This window comes from Musca vetustissima, unplaced genomic scaffold, assembly GCF_032173495.1.
Source record: "Musca vetustissima isolate MV318-11 ecotype Yass unplaced genomic scaffold, APGP_CSIRO_Mvet_v1 utg16650, whole genome shotgun sequence".
Classification (NCBI taxonomy): domain Eukaryota; kingdom Metazoa; phylum Arthropoda; class Insecta; order Diptera; family Muscidae; genus Musca; species Musca vetustissima.
In genome coordinates, this window is record NW_026883870.1 from 1 (window position 1) to 22,602 (window position 22,602).

Here is a 22,602-nt window from a genome sequence, read left to right on the forward strand (position 1 = left end):
GTTGTCAACTTTTATTTCAGCTAAACTATTGTCAATAATGGTACCACCACCTGCAGCCGTGCCACCACTACCACCCCCACCACTATACATATCCGCCACAAATGGTATATCTATTTGGAGGAAGCGAAAAAAACACAGAAATACACACAAATGGTCAATCATTTTACAAAAACTATTCCAATCTATACAAATAAAATCCCATAAATTGAAATAAATTTTCATTTCCCCCCTTTATCGATTTATTTACCTGTAGCTTTGTTCGCCTTCTTCATTTCCATAATTTCGTTATTCGGTATAAATTTGAATTTACCACGAAATCCTTTTGCCGTTACATTAGAACTTGCATTGAATTCAATTAAAAGATCCGGTCCTGTGCTGAGAATATGACGTGTGCCACTCGACGAATTGCCGCACAGGACATCGATGACAGCGTTCATATTAAGGGATTCTGCATCGAATATGGTTAGTTTGTCTAAATTGCAACTGGAAATTATTTAATAAACGAAATATATTTTTTTAGTTTCAAGATGTTGATAGAGATTTTTATTTTGGGGCTAATCAATACCTGTCGTTAACCATGGGTATTTCCAATTCTTCGAATATCAGTTCCACGCGTGTTTCTGGCCTGAAAATGTGCAAACCTTAGATTTTTAAAACACATTATATAAATATTCGAAGAAATATTAATACGTTTAATGTTTTTTCTCCAAATAACTTTAAATTGACCACATGAATTATACATTGACTTCAAGGCGTTGATACAGATAAGATATTTGAGATATCTGCACCTTTGGCTTTCCTACACAGAAAAATTTGCAAGTGTTGTTTGTTTAGGAAGTCAAAACTACTGCACCTGCAACCTTAAAGGGCCAGGGAACTACTGGGAACCACCTAATCTAAGTTTAACAAACAATTATGTAAACCATAAAGTGTACTAAATACAAATTTCAGCAATTTTTAATGGATTTTTATACCGTTAGCCTTACGGCTAATGAGAGTGTATACACTTTGATACGGTGAAAATGTGCCTCATCGAAATATTAATTCTAGACCCATGTTTCTTTGGATAAAATATGTTTCAAAAATTTGGATTTCATCCAAACTTTGCACATCTTATTATTTTTTCCAAACATAGTTGAAGTTCGAAAATGGGGAATATTGGTCCACGCCTTCTGGTACCTCCCACACAGGGGCTAGGGCTTGGCTTAAATGCGGGCTATAGATCATTATCGAACCTTGAAATGCTTACAACAGAGTCTTAGAACCAAAATCCAAAACGCGGAATAAATCATATAACTATTTTAATATAAAAAGGGGGGTTATATGGGGACTACCCCAAAAAGGGGGCGAATATTAATAATTTTTGGTAGGTAGATTTGCTATCATGTATCACAACAAATATCAGCGAATTCGTTTGTAAAAAGAGCTAAAGACCCCCACACAAACGAAAATTGGGGGATACCCTTATATGGGAGCTATACCTAAACGTGGACCGATATATCCTATCTTCAACTTGACCTGCCTGCAGACAAAAGACAACCCTGTGCAAATTTCCGGCACCCTACTTCAATAATATATATATATATATACTTTATACGGTCGGAAATGAATATTTCGATGAGTTACAAACGGAAGGACAAAATTAATATTGTCATTCCGTGTGGTAGAGGGTATAGAATTATCGATTTCAGAAAGTCTAAAAGGGATGGCTATAGACTTCAATTATTGGGCTATGGAATTCTATCTATAGAATTCTTAAAGTTTATGTGGATCAATTCTGAAAATAAATACCAATAATACTAAGTACCGATTTCATCCAAACACGCCCTCTTCCACCGTAACGAAAGAAATCTTGTGTACGTTACTGGAGCAAGCCATTACATTAATTAAACATGTATAATGTAAATATAGTACCTGAATCGCAAAGAAACACATACTGAAAATTTGAAATTTGATGAAAAACGTGACCAATCTAACCAAATTACTCAAATCGTCATATGGGATCTGCTCTAAAATGTTTACTTTTTGGTAGAAGGATTTGCTGACCAAGGAAAAATCTTTCAATATTCCCATAATGCAAAATAATTCTTATGTGGACGCTATACTAAAGCGTGGACCGATACATCCCATTTTCAATACCAATATATCCTAAGAGTACTTACATTGTATGAGCGAAATTTTAATGAAACTTCGCCTTAAAATCGCGGCTAGAGCCTTCAAAATACATACAATTAGAATGAATAAAGCAAAAAAATGGATAAGACCGCATAAATACACAGAAAAAATACAATACAATGAAATGAATTTCTGCATTTTATGATTGGAATTCATTTTGCATTTTATGATTGGAAGTTTAAAATACTTTGGAGCGTGTGTTTATTTGTCGTTTTAATATTTCCATTTTTATACCCTTCACCACACTGTGGTACAGCGTATTATGTCTTTGTGCATATGTTTGTAACAGGCAAAAGGAAACGAGATAGACCCATGGTTCCTTTTGAGAATATGCATAGAATCACTTTTTAAGTCGATTTAAGCATGTCCGTCCGTCTGTCTGTCTGTCCATGTATTTTTGTGAGCAAAGTACAGGTCGCATTTATGATTCGAATTGGATGAAATTTGGCACAGCTCATTTGTTTGGCCCAAGGACAAACCCTATTGAAATTGGGAAAAATCGGTCCAGATTTAGATATAGCTCCCATATATATTTTCGTCCGATTTCATGTAAATGGTGTACCAAAGTCCCTATATATCTTTCGATTTGCACGAAATTTGGTAAAACGTACTGAATTGGGCCTAGAATGATGTCCGCAAAGTTTCGTGAAAATCGTCCGATTTCATGTAAATTGTGCACCAAAGTCCCTATATATCTTTCGATTTGCACGAAATTTGGCATAACCTACTGAATTGAGCCTAGAGTGATGTCTGCCAAGTTTCGTGAAAATCGGTCCAGATTTAGATATAGCTCCCATATATAGTTTCGTCCGATTTCATGTAAATGGTGCACCATATATCTTTCGATTTGCACGAAATTTGCCATAACGTACTGAATTGAGCCTAGAATGATGTCTGTCAAGTTTCGAGAAAATCGGTATATATTTAGATATAGCTCCCATATTTAGTTTCGTCCGATTTCATGTAAATGGTGCACCAAAGTCCCTATATATCTTTCGATTTGTACGAAATTTGGCATAGTGTACTGAATTAAGCCTAGAATGATGTGTGCTAAGTTTCGTGAAAACCGGTTCAGATTAAGATATATATATTTCCGTCAGATTTAATGTAAATAATGTACCAAAGTTCTAATATTGCATAGATCGATTGATTTTAAGTAATTGACGCACCAAGGAACCAATATATGGTTGATAGGAACAAAACGTACTGAAATTAGTATAACCCAACCTGGGACAAGTTTCGTTGAAATCGGTTCATATTTGGATATAGATTCCACATATATTTTCGTCCGATTTTAAGTAAACGGTGCAAATGGTGTTTGTCAGATTGACATGAAATTTTGCACAACGTACAAAATTGAGCATAGAATAAGGTAGTTGCGTTTTCTAGAAGTACAGACATAGCCCAACGCCCCAACATTTGTCCCATTGTAACAAACAAATGTCATGCTTATATATTGATCTAAGTTGATTCATATTTAGATAAATATCACATATTTTAGTTCATCCAATTTCATGTTAATTGTCCTGTTTAATATACCCATAGTGGTGAAGGGTATCATATAGTCGGCCCCGTCCGACTTTACTACTTTCCTTACTGGTTATTCTATGTTTTCTACTTCTTCGTTATGTTTTGTCTCGTTTCTCCTTATGTACTACGATTGTGCTTGTTGTTCGTATCAACGTTTGTTTGATATATGATAGTTGTCATTTATTTCGAAATAATTTGGAAAATACAAATGCGAATTTTGTAACTACATAGGTCGGTAAAACAAAGAATTACAAAACTAGTTACAATCGAGTGAGTGGAAAGTCCGTAGTTGTTAGCAACAGTAGTCAGTAGTCAAACACGAAATGAGGGGAGGGCGGAGAACGGAACCACAATGGTGGTTGTGGTGGTGTTTTTTTTTCTTGGGAGAAATACATTTGTTGTTGCAAAGAGAGCGCTAGAGAGAGGAAAAATAATCGTAAATAATGGTAAAGTAGAACGAAGTAAGAAAATAGTTTTGATACTAATGAAATGTTTACATTTTTTGAAGAAATAGTGACTTTCACATGATTTTAGGAATTGTAACTTGTATTCGAAGCAAGGTACAACATGGAAAAAATGAAATTATTAAAAAAAAATTCAATAAAAAAGTTGTCTGTGTATAACGGAGAATTATATTGAAAAAATGTTTTAATAGGCCTACAAAATACTTAAAATTGAGCGGAACCTTTGCTTGAGGGTTATGTCATATACGACGGTGCAGAACTCTTAATGCGAACACAAGCCAGTCACGGCTACTGTTCATAATTGTATCTAAGTAAATAATGATTTAAGTCTACTCTCAGAGAAGAGACATAACATGGGCTCCCTTACGCTAGCTCCAAGACATATATAGAGTAACTTCGGGTAATGTGGACCACCATTTTCTTTTTTTGATGTTGTGGGCGTAACAACGGAAAAAATAAAAACAAATTGTTTTCACAACATGGTAGATTTGTTGGCTAATTATATTCCAGGTCAAAAATTATATATATTTGTCCATAAAAATGTTATGTGGGTAATGTGGACCAGTATGTGTGGGTAATGAGGATCAGTAAGTTAAAGGTAGGTTGTGGATTAATTGTGATAAATTTCAATTTATTGCACACTTGGGTAACAATGAATGCAGAAATATATGGGTCCATGTTTTGGAATAGCCCCCATTTAAGGGTACCACCCCATTTGCGGTATTTTAAAGGTCCTTGCTTCATTATCCTACCGAGGCACTTATAATTTCTGATATCGAGTTTTCAGAGGATAGAATACCTCCTCGTATATTAAATGCGCCCTTGTTTCGAACTCGTCCTCATGAAAATGTCCCACTTTTTTATAGTGGTCCACATTACCCGACATTGAATATTTTTATTTAAAAATAAATATCGGCTTCAAAAATGAATAAAAATTTTAAAATAATTGAAAGTAATTACAGATAAATGTGTATTTTTGTTAAAGAAAACAAGAAAACCACATAACCACTTTATATTCGAGAAAAACAAAATGTTCGACTATTTTACAAAATCGTTCGACTATTGTGCTAAAAAATTTTCAAACCACACTTTTACAATCAGAGCTACATTTTCACCTACTAAATTTTCAACATTGCAATTATTTATTAAAAACCAAGTTTGATGTTTGTTTTCACTAATTAGGAAAATATTTATCAAGGCGGCATTGGCATATTTCAAGCATTTTCTTAGATATGGGGGGTGGTCCACATTTGACGCATGGTCCACATTACCAGAAGTTACTCTAATGTCGATGATATCTGCCAAGATATTGCACATACAGTAATAATTAGAATACCTGGGTAGACCATCTCGCAATATTGGAATTAAACTAATGTTTATGTAGATATTTCCAGGGAAACGAAGCTTAAAATATGTGAAGTATGTACAAAATCGATTCAGCTATACGCTGTTTCGAACACACAAAAGCATTCTGACCCAATATCATAAGTAACGTGTAGCGGTGGAACCTAACGAACCAGTGACCCATACCAACCCAAATTAAACATAGAAAATGGGATGCATTGGTCATAAGAAAAAAAATTCACAGCAAACCCAGAATAGCGCTTCGACAAAAAATAACCCCAGAACTGATACATTATAACCTTACATCGGAAAAAGCAAGCCAAGCTCAACTAACCGATGCACACCATTTCAGGTAGAGAGGAAAAATCCTTATTTATTTGAAATCCGGAGACTTTGAGCTTTACACCAGTAACATTTTATATCATTGTGTTTTACGGTTTACAAATGAAATGAGGTCAAATTCAAAAGTTCATTATTTTTATACCCTTCAGAACTATGTTGTCAGAAATGGACCAAATATTTAATTTTGTCGTTTTTCTGGTCGCTCCATAGACCGGATATCGCGAAATTTTACATGGAGAAGGGGATCGGGCCAAAGATTTAGCATGCCTGTTTATTATATAGCGGGTCAAATGATCCCTGATCATTGGACATAGACCGGAGAAGTTGACAGTTTAGTTGAGTTTAAATTGATGCCAATTATATTGTCGTATGTACTCGGATGTGGGAGTTAAACATAAATATTTATAGGTGCTTACGTATTCAGATATTATTTAGTAATCCATTAACATTAGAGGGCAGAAATATAGCGCAGATCGCTTTAAAATTTTCCAAGAGGTTCCAGTTATGGTCAAGGACAACGCCTATAATTTTTGGTGAATATCACAAAAAATTTGGGATGAAGTGTACCTAAAACTGTTTTTTGTTTTTTCGAGGCGATCTGTAGGCCACAAGCCGAACATAACAACAAAATCCACGGTGAAGGGAATCTGGTCAAGTAATTAGAAGGGATGCACTGAATATTGGGATTATTCGGAAAATTTGTCAGTGTAAGGAAGATGTGCTGTTGATCTAATCGGCCAAAAGGGTGCAAATATCACGAAATATTTATTGCCTAGGCTCGAAATAAACATCCGCAGAAAGTTAGATTTCCGTGGTAGTTCTGTAGGGCATTGTATGGTCGGCCCCTTCCGACTATACTGATCCGCTCACTGGTTTTTAGTTTACTCATTTTAAATTCATTCATTACTATTGTCGACTTCTGAAACCTATATTTTCTCATTGTCCTTTTTGAAGCCTTCTCTATAGCACTTTAACTTTTTTGGTACAGTTGAATTTTTATTTGACTTACCTTCCAATAAATTTGTATGAACACTTAATATGGGCAGGATATTTAGCTGGAAATCGTGGCGAATGGAAATATTTCCAAATTTCCAGTGCCTTCGGCGATACATCCGGATTGGCGAAGAAATAGTAATCACAATATGTGCCGGGTATTAGGCGGCCATCATTTTTAAAGCGTTCTACAGCGGATGCAAATAAAAATAAAATCCAGGACAATTATAATCTACACAATGTATAAAATAATGGCACAAAATTCCTTTGTCCTTCTTACCTTTCTTTAAAAATCGATATTCAACGGTGACATTTAAATTCCAATTATCGATTTTCACTGGCACCGTTTTTAAATCATTGTCCTCCGTTGTTCTTGTTGTTGAAGTGGGTGACAAAGGTGTTGCTGACGAAGGCGTCACTGGTGGCGGTTTATTATTAAAACGTAAACGCAAAGCAAACACTTTGCCCGAACTATAAATAAATTGATGAGGTGATAAATCATGCGAATTCATGAGGGTCGTGGTGGTAGAAATGTTGGCAATCGATGTCACATTGCTGGGAAGATGGCCAATATTGGATGCGCTAGAGGGACTGGACGTTGCAGTGACATTACTTAGCGTTAGTGACGTTGCTGGGGGGCTATGTGTGGTGGTAATGCTGTTAGTGGTCACTGCCTCTTGAGATGTGGCATTGCTGGCCGCAGTGCTGACCGTGCTAGTGTAGTTACAAATTATGTACTCAGGCTGTGTGGTATTCTCGACAACTGCTTCACGTAAATATGGAAAAATTTCAATGTAATCCAAACAGCTGCAAATACAAATCAAAATGAGATGGCAGAAAAAATCTAAGCACACACAATTTAGAACAAACGGAAACGGAAGCTATAAAAAAAGACCTAACAAATTGATCACAAAAGCGATAAAGAAAAATCAAAATTGTTGAGCATAAAAATATTTTTATTGATTGATTCGATTTTGTAAATATTACGTAATACAAAAAAATATTAATTTTAATAAAATTTGTTATTCAATTATCTTCTCCTTCGGCCACATCCTTGCGTTTCCTTACACCACATAGCAAATGACAAAAGGCCGGATAATCAATCATTGGTGGGTCTTCTAAATTCTTGGGTTTGGCCAATGGTGCATGTTTCAGGGCAGCTTTGGCTTCGGAATCGGATAGACGATCACCATAGCTGGTCAATTCTTCAAACATTCTGTGAAAAAGGGAATTATAAATGGGTTTCTTGGGGTATATTTGTTGAAATTTACCTCTTTTCTTCAATTTTACCAGTGCCATATAAATCCCATTTACTCCATGCCTCTAGAAGAACATCTTCTGGATCTAGTTCCACTGTACGAAAACTCATCAATTCCACAAAAGCATCTAAATTTAAGGGATCTTTGGCCTGAAAATGAAATATATTGACATTATCAAATTGATTAAATTAAATTATGTTAGGAGAGATGGAAATATATTTTTATATTTGTCGGATCAGTTCAACAACTATGCTGTAAGGATAAAATATGATTGTGTATGAAATATAAAATATGATCTGGAAATGTATTAAGCATTCCAATCGTTATATTTCAACTGGCTGAATCCATTATAAATTGAAATTGAAGTACAGGTCACAATAACTTATCAATCATAACAAAATTTTGTAAGGAGTTCTCCATCTGGCGGTATTTGTATTTTTAGTGATGGTCGGTTAATATGTTGGGATTAAATTGGTCCAAAAATTGTATTTCGGCCCGTTTTTCTTGTCACACTTAAAACACAAATATCAGAAGGGATTGCGGTAACCGATAAGCATGTCAGATATGAAGAGATGGATCAATACATCGCCATGTTCAATTTTTGTCGGGAGAAAAATCAGATACCAAACTACAGCTTGGAGAATATCGATAGGACTAGATAGAACATACCGAAAATGACGTGTGTCCTTTGCATGGGGCCTCTGTAGAAACATAGACATACACATGTTCTGTAAATAAATACGTCCGAATGACATGGTGGCTTTACATAAAGATCGAACGATATTTATAATTTCTAGGAACACTTTCTTCCCAATTAGAATTCATAATAACAAATAAGAGCAAACTCGGTTGACAAACATTTCGGATATTCTTATATAGATACAATTTAATGGGCTCCGATAATAGTAGCTTTAAACGTAAAAACATCGTAAAGTTCGTCAGGGGCTAGTTTTTTATACCATGAGGTAGACATTAAAAATATCTCTATTCGAAATTTTTGGGTAAGAATACTTTACACCCGATGTGGGAAGCAAATTAGTCAATTCGGGTAATAAACGCTCCTATAATCCCCACAATATGACCTCTTTGAAAATTTGCACATAAATTAAGTGGTAAGTAATGAGTTATTTTCAATGTATTTCAAGTTGCGATTTTTTTGCGTTTTTCGAGTAATACCTCTTTTATCTAGGCAACCTCCGCATAAAAATCGATATTTTTAAATATGGCGAAAAGGTAACAAAAAGAAAAAAACCCTGGTGCTGTTTTCAAACATGTAGTGAGCAAAATTAATGACGACAACATTTCGGATGAAAGAGAGAAATTTTCAAAGCAAATAGTAAATTTACTTTGCTTAAAATTAGCGCAAAATTTGGAAAAATGTCACAGAAAAATGAATGCTTTCAAAGACAACCAGAAAGGACAGATAAAAAGTCGGACGGGGCCGACTATATGATACCCTTTACCACTTTGGGTACATACAAAAAATTATAATTTGTACAATATCCTGTTGATAGAAGACACATACTATCTTTGGAAACTATATGTGGGAGCTATATCTAAATCTGAATCGATTTCAACAAAACTTGACACATATCAATCTAGACCTCATTCAATATTCTGTGCAAAATTTTGTCTAAATCGGACTAATATTGGTAGTATGGTGCACCATTTATATAAAATCGGGCGAACATATGTATGGGAGCTATATCCAAATCTGAACCGATTTCTTCCAAATTCAACAATAACGAATACTATGATTTTGTTGGTGCTATGAATTTTGCACAGAAAAAGTGGTCATTTGACCTAGCCTCGTAATGTGGCCCTTCAACCAAAGAAACCGTTTTTTCCTAGGAGTGTGCAACTATTGAGAATCTTAAATGACAACGTACATCCGCTACGATTGGAAGCAGCGACTAAGATTTTTAAAACCCTGAAATCGGACAGTAACACTGTGTGGAGGTAAGATAACACTGTGAGACAAAATCGAGGTCATGGTCTGAGGGTGTATGAAGGGCCTTGGTGAGAACTCTCGAAAATGTAAAGAAACAAACTGGAATTAAGGTATTGAAACAAATCAGGCAATTAGCTGTTCGAATCGAAAATATGAACTACCTCGACATTAATTAGGTCACATCATCGAGAGTTCAATGTATATGAAAACTCCAGAAGGTAAAATTTGACATCGTTATAGTGCGATTTTTTTTTTTTTTTTGCTGGCGACCCTATTGTACTTGAAAATCTAGCTTCATATCTTAATTTTTTGGAAATTGTATTAGGTTTGTGCGTATGCAATGTCGGATTCTCTTTACATCCGGACGTTTATCTCCCTGTTTTCGTAATAGTTTTGTCTTTGGCATAACGCGTGCAGCGTAGGTTCGAAAATTTCGGACTGGCGATTTTGCACTGCAAAATGTTCTGAAGGCTCTAGTGGAAGCGGATCCAGCCGTATCCACGAGGGAACTTGCTTGATGAGATGCACGATAAGTTACAAATTGTACGCCTATCGCTTGTGAATCGGCATGGTCCACTATTGCTCCATGACAGCGCTCGGCCGCATACATCGCACAAAACAATTGCGAAACTGAACGAACTGGAATATGAAGTTTTGCAGCATCCACCATATTCACCGGATCTCTCGCCGACCGATTTTCATTTTTTTTCAAGCATTTCGGTAGAAGTGTATTGAAGCGAATGGAGCATACTTTGATTGAATAAACAGCTTTTGAAGAAAGATATGCAGTTTTATACATTTCTGCAGTAAAATCGAATGAGGAATTGTTTTGTTCTTAATTTATTGAACCGGACTCCTTTGGTAATATGTCATTCTTCATCCACGCAATACTCTACAAAAATATTGCTCATAAGATTTTAGAAATCGAGATTGAGAAATCGATATTTTAACGTTTTAATGGTCTTTTCTCAATTTTAGCCGTGTCATATCATTAAAGCCCCAAATTTATGTATCAGGTCTTATGTATCAATATATTCTGTATAAATTCCTTATTATGAGGAATGGTCGAATTCGTCCGTATTATTATTCACTGAAACATATATTGTCATCTTTATCGTGAATAAAATAGATATATCTACTTTAAACGAATTTCGAGAAACTTCGAAGACCTTCTAGTCATAGAAAGAATTAACATTTTTTCCTTATTCACTCGAAGGTCTCCTATCTAAAGGAGAAACTTGTGACTGATCTTTAGCAAAATTGTTTATAAGATATCCTTATATAGAAAATCTGTAAAATAGCTGTAGAAAACCTTTGAAATGTGTTATTATCTTAGAAGAGAAATTATTTTGCTTTTAGAAGTCAAGAATTGGTCTCCTTGATCTAGAAAACTTTAAAACGTCCTATTCAATCATAGTTGGCTATATTTGCAGAAATTGTTTATAATCCCTCGATTTTTGGAATAGGGGAAATACAAGTACAAACAACCGAATTATTTATAATGTAGTTTTTCGTATTTCCAATTTAATTTTCAATAATTTGAACTTTATTCTCCCTATTCAATACTGTCAAATTTAATTAAATGTATAGTCCATTAAAACTAATATTTAATTAAAAAACTTACCTCTTTTAGCATTTCCTCCAGCAATTCCTCCGAAGATTCACAGCCCAATGCACCAAATGTAAAACGTAAATCATCCTTTGATAACAAACCATCACAATCGGTATCGAATAATAAGAATACCTGGAACATTTTTGTTTGTTTTAATAATATCCTTAAAATCCAACACGTATTTACTTCTTTTAATTCCGCCAATTTTCGTATGTCTAAATCTCGTTCGGCATCAAAATCCTCCGGCGACAATTCCTCGGGTGGCCGATAGGGCCCTGCGCTTACTGGTATCTTCAATGTCGGATTAAATATTTCATTGATTGCCTGCATGGCTTCAGATTCCGTTTCAATTGGCTGTGGTGTTGATGGTTTGCGGGCAGCAGCCACTTTTTGGCGGCGCTAAATTAAAAATATTCATTTTTTATTTCCTTCCAACTAATTTGAGTGATGGCGATAAATTCTCCTACCCTTTCCAAATCATCATAGGAAATTGCATGTTCACTGGTCATGTTGTTTAGTAACACAAAATTATTGGCACGTGAATGAATTTATTATTTTAAGGATAATTGAAAGGACTTTTATAATTTTGTTGTACACAGGATATAACAATTTAAGGATAACAAAAACACTATTTTTTTCTTGTTCACAGGATATTATAGTTTTAAGGATAACGAAGGGACTTTTTATATTTTTTGACAGGATAATTAAAACTCTATTTTTTCTTGTTCACAGGATACAATAACTATAAGGATAATAAAATAAATTCCAAATTTTTTCTTCACGATTTAATTTTTTGTCACAGGAAACCGAACCGATTTGATTGCTTATCCTTTTGAGCGCTTCTATGTTCACTTCCGACCGAGTTCTAAAAAATAACTAAATTTTGTTCACAACAAATTGTCTTTTAATTCAGCAACAAATCGATCATGCAAGCAATCAAATTTATGATTTATTTCTTTTTTACCGAATTTCTGTTTACATTTTAAAATTGACACAAATACTGACAAACATTTTTTAGTCATGTTCAAAAATATTTCAATCGAAAAAATATATCTCATTTTGTGTCATTGTGTGTGCGATTGAAGGTTTATTCAACTCTGACAATATTTTTGTCCACATAATTTGTTTCCTCCTGAGGAAATTATGTCGAATGTCGTCACTGTGTTCTCTCTGTTCGAATGCTAAAGATCCTATCACTGATAGATATGTTTTTCAAGCTCTCAAATACGGTATACCCCACTATCTTATGTCCAAGTAATATTAAATTGATATATTTCCACAGCTGCATTAATCGAATCATTTCCACATTTTTCTTGTTGTTGTGTGCAGAGATGCTTTAATTTTCAAGATTGATGGTTGCAGATGAAGTGCAACAAAATTTTGATACTCATCTCGAACATACATTTGAATGAATGTGAAAATTGTTGATCAACAACATGTAATTTGGAATATTCTGGTCAATGTCTTTATAAAGTGTGATATATGGATGTGTGTGTGTTTGTAAAATCTTATAATTTGTATTGAATGATTAAAATATATTTTTCCTTGGAAAAAATATTCTTTAAAAAATCCACGCCTAATTATAGCCCTTGAAAAAATATTCTTTAAAAAATCCACGCCTAATTATAGCCCTTGAAAAAATATTCTTTAAAAAATCCATGCCTAATTATAGCCCTTGAAAAAATATTCTTTAAAAAATCCATGCCTAAGTATAGCCCTTGAAAATATATTCTTTAAAAAATCCACGCCTAATTATAGCCCTTGAAAAAATATTCTTTAAAAAATCCACGCCTAATTATAGCCCTTGAAAAAATATTCTTTAAAAAATCCACGCCTAATTATAGCCCTTGAAAAAATATTCTTTAAAAAATCCACGCCTAATTATAGCCCTTGAAAAAATATTCTTTAAAAAATCCACGCCTAATTATAGCCCTTGAAAAAATATTCTTTAAAAAATCCACGCCTAATTATAGCCCTTGAAAAAATATTCTTTAAAAAATCCACGCCTAATTATAGCCCTTGAAAAAATATTCTTTAAAAAATCCACGCCTAATTATAGCCCTTGAAAAAATATTCTTTAAAAAATCCACGCCTAATTATAGCCCTTGAAAAAATATTCTTTAAAAAATCCACGCCTAATTATAGCCCTTGAAAAAATATTCTTTAAAAAATCCACGCCTAATTATAGCCCTTGAAAAAATATTCTTTAAAAAATCCACGCCTAATTATAGCCCTTGAAAAAATATTCTTTAAAAAATCCACGCCTAATTATAGCCCTTGAAATATTCTTTAAAAAATCCACGCCTAATTATAGCCCTTGAAAAAATATTCTTTAAAAAATCCACGCCTAATTATAGCCCTTGAAAACTACGCCTAATTTTTTACATTGGAAAAATTGTAAAACATCTTTGCCTACTTGCAGTCTTTAAAAAAATTCTACCACTAAAAAAGTCTCTTCAAAATATTTGTTAGCCATTGAAACAATTTTTTTTAATGTACTGTTAATTATAGTTCTTGAAAAAAAATTTAAGAAATTGAATTTGAATTTGAATTTAAGAAATTTTAATGATAGAACTTTGGTTATAAACTTACCCTTTCAACATTACATTGCATTAAGCCTGTCCATTCACGCATCCCCAATCATTTCTGTTACACACCCACACACAAAACGATTAATAAAACAAACTACCGAATGATCACTATTAAATCGCACTATAATAACAACCGACAATACCAACAACAACAAAACACTTGCTCTCCCTCTCTCATTAAAAAACACAAAAGAACTCCTGAAAGCACAATTAAAGGAACAACAAGAATTGCAATGTCATTGCAAGGCAAAATAAAAACACTATTTTCTTCATGAATTTCAACTCAAACCACTTTAAATCGATAATAAATAGATTTGCGGTAATTAATTTTAATATATTTCACTATTTTTATAATTTATTATCACTTTAATTCTTTTTAATTAAACATTTACGCGGAACGGTTAAATTTCACGACCGGCCATTTGTAGAAAATTTATGACAACTGACGGAAGAGCAGCAAAGGAGTAGTAACAGTGTTGTCAATACTATATAATAATAAAAAAGCGTTGGGAACATGTTGTGACTGTAAAAACTGAGTTTAAATAAGGAACTCTATTTAGTATTGGTATGTTCCCGTGCTGCAAGAATCTACTATTATTTACCACGACAACACTTTTTTTCCTTTATGATATCGAAAAAAAATAGTAAAAACTCGTAGATTCTTGCAGTACAGGAACAGACCATAAATGTTTTAATAAACTTGTTCATTCAATTCAATGTGTATATAATAAAAACCTATTTTAATTAAACAAATACAATTGGTTTGAAAATTTGTCGAGCGCTATGTAAAGGAATAAAAATTAACACAAACCAGTAAGGAATGTAGTAAAGTCGGACGAGCCGACTATATGATACCCTTCAACACTATCAGTATATTTAAAAACTACATCCTAGCAAAAGGGCCATTAACATGAAATTGGATGGACTAAATTATGTGACCTTTATCCAAATGTGAACCGACATATATATATGGCAGGTATATCTAAATCTGAACCGATTTTCAAGAAAATTTACACACATCATTCTAGTCTCAATTTAGTACGCTATGCCGAAGGAAATTTAGGGTGTGCACACGGATAGATATATAGGGACTTTGATACACCATTTACATTAAATCGGACGAAATTATATATGGGACCTATATCTAAATCTGAACCGATTTTCATGAACATTTACACACATCATTCTAGACTAAATTCAGTACGCTGTGCCAAATTTCGTGCAAATCGGAAGATATATATAGACAATAATATATATGGGAGCTATATATAAATCTTAACCGATTTTTCCCAATTTCAGTAGGGTTCGTCCCTAGGCCAAATAGAAGAACTGTGCCCAATTTCATCCAATTTGGAGCATAAATTCGACCTGTACTTTGTTTACAATTTAACATGGACAGGCGGACGGACGGACATGCATAAATCGACTCAGGAAGTGATTGTATGCATATTCTCAAAAGGAACCATGTGTCTATCTTTTTGCCTGTTATAAATATATGCACAAAGACATAATACCCTGTACCACAGTGTGTAAAGGGTATAAAAATGGACGAATATTAAAAACGTATATTAAGCTGACACATATTTCCAAATTGCATTTCTTTTGATAATGGTTGTCTCCTCGTCTTCAGCATAATCTAATATAAAGTCTCAGATACATTTTGAACTTTAAAAGAGTTGTAGAATACCTTGGACATGATATTTCGTATTCATAGTGATTTGGAACAGCACATTCAGTAAGAATTTAAAAGGTAAGTGGTAGCGTTCTCTATTATTTATTTTTATTCATAAATGCAACACAGGAGTTGTGACTTAGCTGTATTGATGGTTACAATGATCGGAGCTGAATTATTTCACACAGATCATACTATTCGTGGAGGTGCGGGATATGCCCTTTTTGAACTATCAATACGAAGTGTCATGTTCAATGCATTCTGCAACAAATTTTAAGTTCTAAATATATTCTAAATTTCATATTAGATTATCAGTATAATACATGTTTTTAATACTCGTCCTTCTTTCTAACGTTTTTGTGTTAATTTCCATTCGTTTACATGTTCAAAAATCTTCAAAACAATTACCTTGTTTTGAAGATTTTTGAACATGTAAACATGTATTTTTGATTTTTTGTTTAATAAAAATATCATTTTATTATACGCACATAAACTAAACAAATGTATTTAAACACCTGCAATATGTATAAACGCCTCCTAAATATAGTTTGTTATTTACACTCAGTTTTCGCAGCAACAACATGTTCTCAGCGTTTTTTTTATTATATTAGTATTGACAACACTATTAATACTCCTTTGCTGCTCTTCCGTCAGTTGTCAACAATTTTCTATAAATGGCCGGTCGCGAGATTTACTCGCTCCGTGTAAATGTTTAAATTGAAAGAATTAAAGTGATTATAAATTATAAAAATAGTGAAATATATTGAAATAAATTACCGCAAATCTATTTATTATCTATTTTAAAGTGTTTTCCGTTGAAATTCATAAAGAAAATAGCAATTATATTTTCCTTTGTAATGGCATTGTAATTCTTGTTCTTTTACTTGTGCATTCGGGAGTTCGTGTGTGTCTTTATGAGAGAAGAGAGCGCAAGTGTTTCGTTGTTGTTGATATATTCGTTTGTTATTATTGCCTGGGGGCTGATGCTGAGAGTCATTACCGTTCGGAATTATGGACGTACGATCGAAATTTCGTACTTTTGGTATTCTGTCAGACGATATCGCTTAAAGTGTGTCGGAATTTCGTATGCTATGAGGCGATAACGCTGTCACACGCAAGCCTTCGCTATTTTGCACTATAGCATATGAGTTATCGCAAACAATTTGGGCCAAAAAAAGTATACATAAAAAGGGGATTTCCCACTCAATATATTGCCACCACTATCGCAGACACAAAATATGCAATGTAAGGAACTTTTGAAGTATTCTACAAATTGCATTGCAATAATAAAATCATTTCCAACATTGCGTTGGAAGCCCCCCAGATACCAGAAGAGTCAAAGCTGCTGCCAGTTGTATTTTTGGTGGTATACTTGTTGAAATTGCTCCGTTGAAATTAATTTCTTCAAGAACATATATGAAGGCTTCTTTTGAAGTCTGAATCTTTTTAAAAATCTATAAATGGCAAAAATTAAACATTTTATCAAGACATATTATTGCAACGTACTCTGAGTCTGCCAATTTCAAGGGATTTCATACGTACTTGTTTTCTTACATCCGTTAAATTACACTCTTCATCCGAAAAAGATAAAAAACAAAATATAATCGGATCCATCAAATTTTAAATTTTGCTTTCAAAGAATTTTAATTCTTTGAAATATACACGCTTTTATACAGTGTTGGTTTAAGGTATTTTGCTTTCATTTTACAACACTATTACAAAAAAACGATTCGGTACGTGTCGACTCACTGAATTAGAAAATTTCGAACGATCGAAATTAATTACGATACGCAATTATATCGCTATCGATTCTCAGCATAAGCCCCCTGGTTTAATAGTGATATTTCGGCCGTTTGTTTTGTTAATCGTTTTGTGTGTAGGTGTGTAACAGAAATAATTGGGGATACATGAATGGACATGCTGACTGCAATATACTGTTGACTGGGGTATGTTTATTAGTTGTATCAATTAAATCACTCAGAATCGTTGCTATAAAGTAATCTAAAAAATTCAAGCTCTATAAATGGGCGTGCAGTTTTGAAAAATAATTTACTCAAGGACTACAATAGCGTGAATTTGTTAAATTATTTTTTCAAGGGTTATATTTATACCGTTCACCACACTGTGGTACAGGGTATTATGTCTTTGTGCATATGTTTGTAACAGGCAAAAGGAATCGAGATAGACCCATGGTTCCTTTTGAGAATATGCATAGAATCACTTTCTGAATCGATTTATGCATGTCCGTCCGTCTGTCCGTCCGTCCGTATAATCCGATTTGGATGAAATTTGGCACAAGTCACTTATTTGGCCCAAGGACGAACCCTATTGAATTTGGAGAAAATCGGTTCAGATTTAGATATAACTCCCATATATATTTTCGTCCGATTTTAGGTTAATGATGCACCTAAGTCCCTGAAAATCATTCGATTTGTAAGAATTTTGGCACAGCGTACTGAATTAAGTCTAGAATGACGTGTGCTAAGTTTCGTGAAAATCGGTTCAGACTTAGATATGGGTTAGGTTAGGTTGAAAAGAGGGGTGGATGATACCACCACATGTCCAACATGAGAAGGACATACTCTTAAGCCATATGAGGCCTGTTGTGCGCTCTAGATGTGCGGAGAAAGTAAAAATCAAGAATTAGTGAAGTGTATATTAATGAAGAAAAACATTTGGGTTTGATACCCTATGAATCTAGGAATTCCGTGTTTTTTGCGAACTCCTGCAGTCTTTTCCATTCACACCCCCTCAGATCGCTTAGTCCGTGGAGGGTGTCATTTCCCAAGACTTAGATATAGCTCCCATATATATTTTCGTCCGATTTAAGCAAATGGTGCACCAAAGTCCCTATATATCTCTCGATTTGCACGAAATTCGGCACAGCATATTGAATTGAGTCTAGAATGATGTGTGTTAAGTTTCGTGAAAATCGGTTCAGATTTATTTTAGTTCAGATTTAGATATAGCTCTCATATATATTTTCGTCCGATTTAAGGTAAATGGTGTACCAAAGTCCCTATATATCTTTTGATATACACGAAATTTGGTACATCGTACTAAATTAGGTCTAGAATGTGTGCAAAATTTCCTGAAAATCGAAATGAATTAGATCTAGAATGATATGTGTTTAATGAAAATCGGTTCCCATATATATTTTCGTCCGATTTTAAAGAAATGGTACTCCAAAGTTCCTATATATCATTCGTTGAATTTCGTGTCAATGTTCTGTCCAAAAGGCGACGTCTGTTAGGAGACTATGTGGAATATACCCAAAGTCGTGAAGGGTATCATATAGTCGGCCCCGTCCGACTTTTAAACTTTCCTTACTGGTTTTTAAATATTTTTTCAATTCTTCGTTTTTTTAATATTCTTTGCAAGCCTTCGATTGGCGTGGACTTTTTAAAAAGTATTTTTTCAGATCTTCCATAGGCGTGGATTTTTTAAATATTTTTTTTCGAGTTTGTGTCATTTGAATTTCCTACAAAATATTATTGTCATGTGGCGCCACTAAATCAATGCGAACATTTATTTTGAGTAATTACGCATACAAAATGCTAACAGGTGTCACTGCTCGAGCATTAAATCCAATGACAATATTTATGAATTAACAACAAAATAGCAAGAAGCATAACTCTTTAAAATGTCATAAAATCAATTAGGCCTTCAATAGAATACAACAAAAAATACTATTTACAAAATAAATCGCCGAACTTACTTGGGTCTTAGATGCAAATGTTGAAAACGTAGCGAAATTATTTCCTCATTTGTTCCGGTAATGAAGATGATGTAGCAATCATTTTTGGCATGACGAGCCATTGAGGCATTTACGGCAACCATGGTTGGCATCTTTGACGTACCATTATGATCTTGAGCTTGTAAGCAAGAACATTCTGTAGAATGGATGGATGGATGGTTAAATGAATGGATAGCTAATCAATAAACAAAGAAGATTTATGCGGAAGACTTTTGGTTCGCTGGTTACCTAGGAAAAGATTTTTTGTGGTTGCGGTTGGTGTGGATTTTGCAAGGACACACCAAGAGGTGGTCATTAATATTGACAATATTAGCAATAATAATTTCATATTTTATTATTTTATTTTAATTTTTAATTATTGAAACTCTTTAAAAATAATTTTTTACACTTTCACTTTTTCCCGCACAGATGCCTCGTTCGTGCTTTTCTAATCGATTCTATTGACAATCAACTCGTTCTTTTAAGTCCAAAATACGTCACGTTCTAATGATAACTAAACCGTGTCTGTTCCACCGGCAAACATTTTTTACAGTTAATATGTTACTAACTGGAGGATTTCCAATACAACAACAACAAACTGATAGGAATAAACCCTAAACCCAATCTCCTTGTTTCACTTTTTATCTAAGCTCCACTTGAGTTTGTGCTCATAAATGCTGCTCTAGACACCAACATACATACATGTGTGGGTGTATGTGAATGTGTCGGTGTGCTACATTTTTTTTTCTAGCCCGATAGGAAACGGAAATAGCATTATGTGGCCAACATCACTTTGGACCAACATACATGATTGTGGTCTATCTTAGGTCTGTCTGATGAGTTTAATGGGCTGTAATGGAACTTTCAACCAAATCTCATTTCTGTTGGTAAAGCAGTGTGACAATAAATCAATCATTTCATTACACCCCAATATTTACAACATCATATATGTGTTAGTATGTGTCTTCCCTTTGATGACACACAAGAGGATTTTGTATTTAAAAATAGTGGTGTCTAGCAATGTTTAGTTGGTTTTGTATTATTGCAAGTTTGACAGTAACTGTTGTGTGTTGTCCCACACACATATCTCATCATCGTTCATAGATTCGCTATAATAATAATCACACGCTTGTAATACCCTAAGCCATGGGCTAAAGGCAGTAATGTGCTACACATACTCTCACATACACACCCACACATTGTGATAGTAACATAAAAACACTTTTGATAGGAACACACCCTCACTTTGGATGGGTGTCTAGATGTGTGGCATGTCATGCCAGATGAAGTGGCAGACAGTTTTTTTAAACAAATTAACACACACACACATACATATATAATACATTGTTAGTTGAAATTAAAAAATGTTGGCTAACACCTACATACCATCATACTCATCTTGAATGGTGTGGCATAAAACACCACAGAAACATACAGATCAACAAGGTGTTGATTTAATAAACACACACCAACACGATAAAGCTATTCAATAATTGGGTTAAATTTATTAATAAATTGTATAGTGGGGTTTGGGAGGAAAGACCTATATTTGGACAGCTGTGAAAGTGAGTGTTTTTTAAGAGATGATGTGGAAATTATGACGAAATAAAAATGATAATTGAAACCTAAACGAAATTGATATATTTTTCTTCATAAATTTCATTTCGATCAATTTTGTTCAGATTAAATCTCCTTGGAGACTTTTAATAAAAAATGTAACAACCGGTTCAAAATATATTAGAGCTATATCTAAATCAAACACGATTTTTACAAAACTTAAGGTACGTCTTTCTAGGATCAATATAGATGTTATCAGTAAAAAAATATAGATGGGAGCTATATATAAATCTGAACCAATTTCAACAAAACTTAACACACCTGATTCTAAGTTCAATTGGGATTTTTCTGTGTAACAAGCTATTGTTGCCTGGAGTGTAACTCAAAATGTTACCTCCAGTTCTTTTTTGGCTATGTAATGTCGACTCTAATGAAACTAAATACATGTCACTCTGACTGAAATCCGTAATATGGGGCTACCCAAATTTTTTTTCCCTACATATATTTGTGGCGTAATTATGATATTTCGAATATTTATCATCAATAAAAAGTTCGACCGGACCTGCATTCAAAATTTCTTAAAAAGTTCGGGACCTTTGTGTAGAGACTGTCTCATTGCAAATTGTCTGCCAATAGCATTCAGCATTAAATACCAAATTAATCACTATCATGATTTAAACCTGCCTAAAATTTCAGGTGGAAATTATTTCTAAGACTATGAAATTGCCGGAAATTGTGCGAGATCGATATTGGCTAATTTTTTCATATATGTATGTCAACCTACACCGTAAACGTGTGGGTTATACCGAAGCGTCTATCGATAAATGCCATTTCAAACAAGAAACATTCCACGAAAACGTTCAAAATTCTATAATTTGTATTTTTTTCTTGAGGTCGGACAACCCGCTAATAAATCTCAAAAAGAACCTGACAAAACGTATGTGTGGGAGCTCACATGATATGTCTTCGCATGTTCCCTTTTCTAATTTCTCCAAATATTTCAGGCAAATAAATTGTGGTGCGCATTCAGACTTGACCGTCCTATGTTGCTCAAGCAGTCACTCTCTCTTTTGACACAAACAGATGGATTATTCCAAAAAAACAAAAAAAAAAAAAAAAAGGACCAACACCATTCAATGTTCGTCTGTGTTTTGTTTTTGTATCGATCTCCGCCTCTTCCCTTACTTAATATTCGTTAGCCAAAAATTCGCATATGTAATTTCCAAATTATTTCGATACACATGCAAATTGCATACATCCATGATTCGTCACTCCCACGAAATCGTATCATGTCCACCAACCTTGATATTATAAGTTCATGATCGTCATTACTGTTATGTAGCACTATTAACGTTTTTCATGTTTGTTAAACCAGT

General features: G+C 33.9%; 2 protein-coding genes across 2 annotated transcripts; both read right to left on the reverse strand.

Annotated features, from left to right (window-relative positions):
- Positions 1-9: 9 nt before the first annotated feature.
- On the reverse strand, positions 10-19,985 carry LOC133330868 (uncharacterized; the record flags this gene model as incomplete). The annotated part of the gene is made up of 7 exons (XM_061539272.1): positions 19,919-19,985; positions 19,652-19,826; positions 7,129-7,655; positions 6,865-7,036; positions 566-625; positions 248-483; positions 10-110 (listed from the first exon to the last, which is right to left on the reverse strand). Coding segments are annotated over exons 1-7 (1,338 nt in total), but the record flags the coding sequence as incomplete, so codon positions are not given.
- On the reverse strand, positions 7,866-12,179 carry LOC133330866 (myosin regulatory light chain 12A-like). The gene is made up of 5 exons (XM_061539269.1): positions 12,138-12,179; positions 11,857-12,069; positions 11,683-11,802; positions 8,120-8,256; positions 7,866-8,064 (listed from the first exon to the last, which is right to left on the reverse strand). Exons 1-5 carry the CDS (start codon positions 12,177-12,179, stop codon positions 7,875-7,877), a joined length of 702 nt encoding a protein of 233 aa, XP_061395253.1. The 3' UTR covers positions 7,866-7,874.
- Positions 19,986-22,602: the final 2,617 nt, after the last annotated feature.

Coding starts and splice junctions, on each gene's coding strand:
- LOC133330866 (XM_061539269.1), bottom strand. CDS start 12,179: ATGACCAGTGAACATGCAATTTCCTATGATGATTTGGAAAGG. Junction 12,070..12,137: donor CCTATGATGATTTGGAAAGG/GTAGGAGAATTT, acceptor TTTTTAATTTAG/CGCCGCCAAAAAGTGGCTGC. Junction 8,257..11,682: donor TGGAGGAAATGCTAAAAGAG/GTAAGTTTTTTA, acceptor TTTCATTTTCAG/GCCAAAGATCCCTTAAATTT.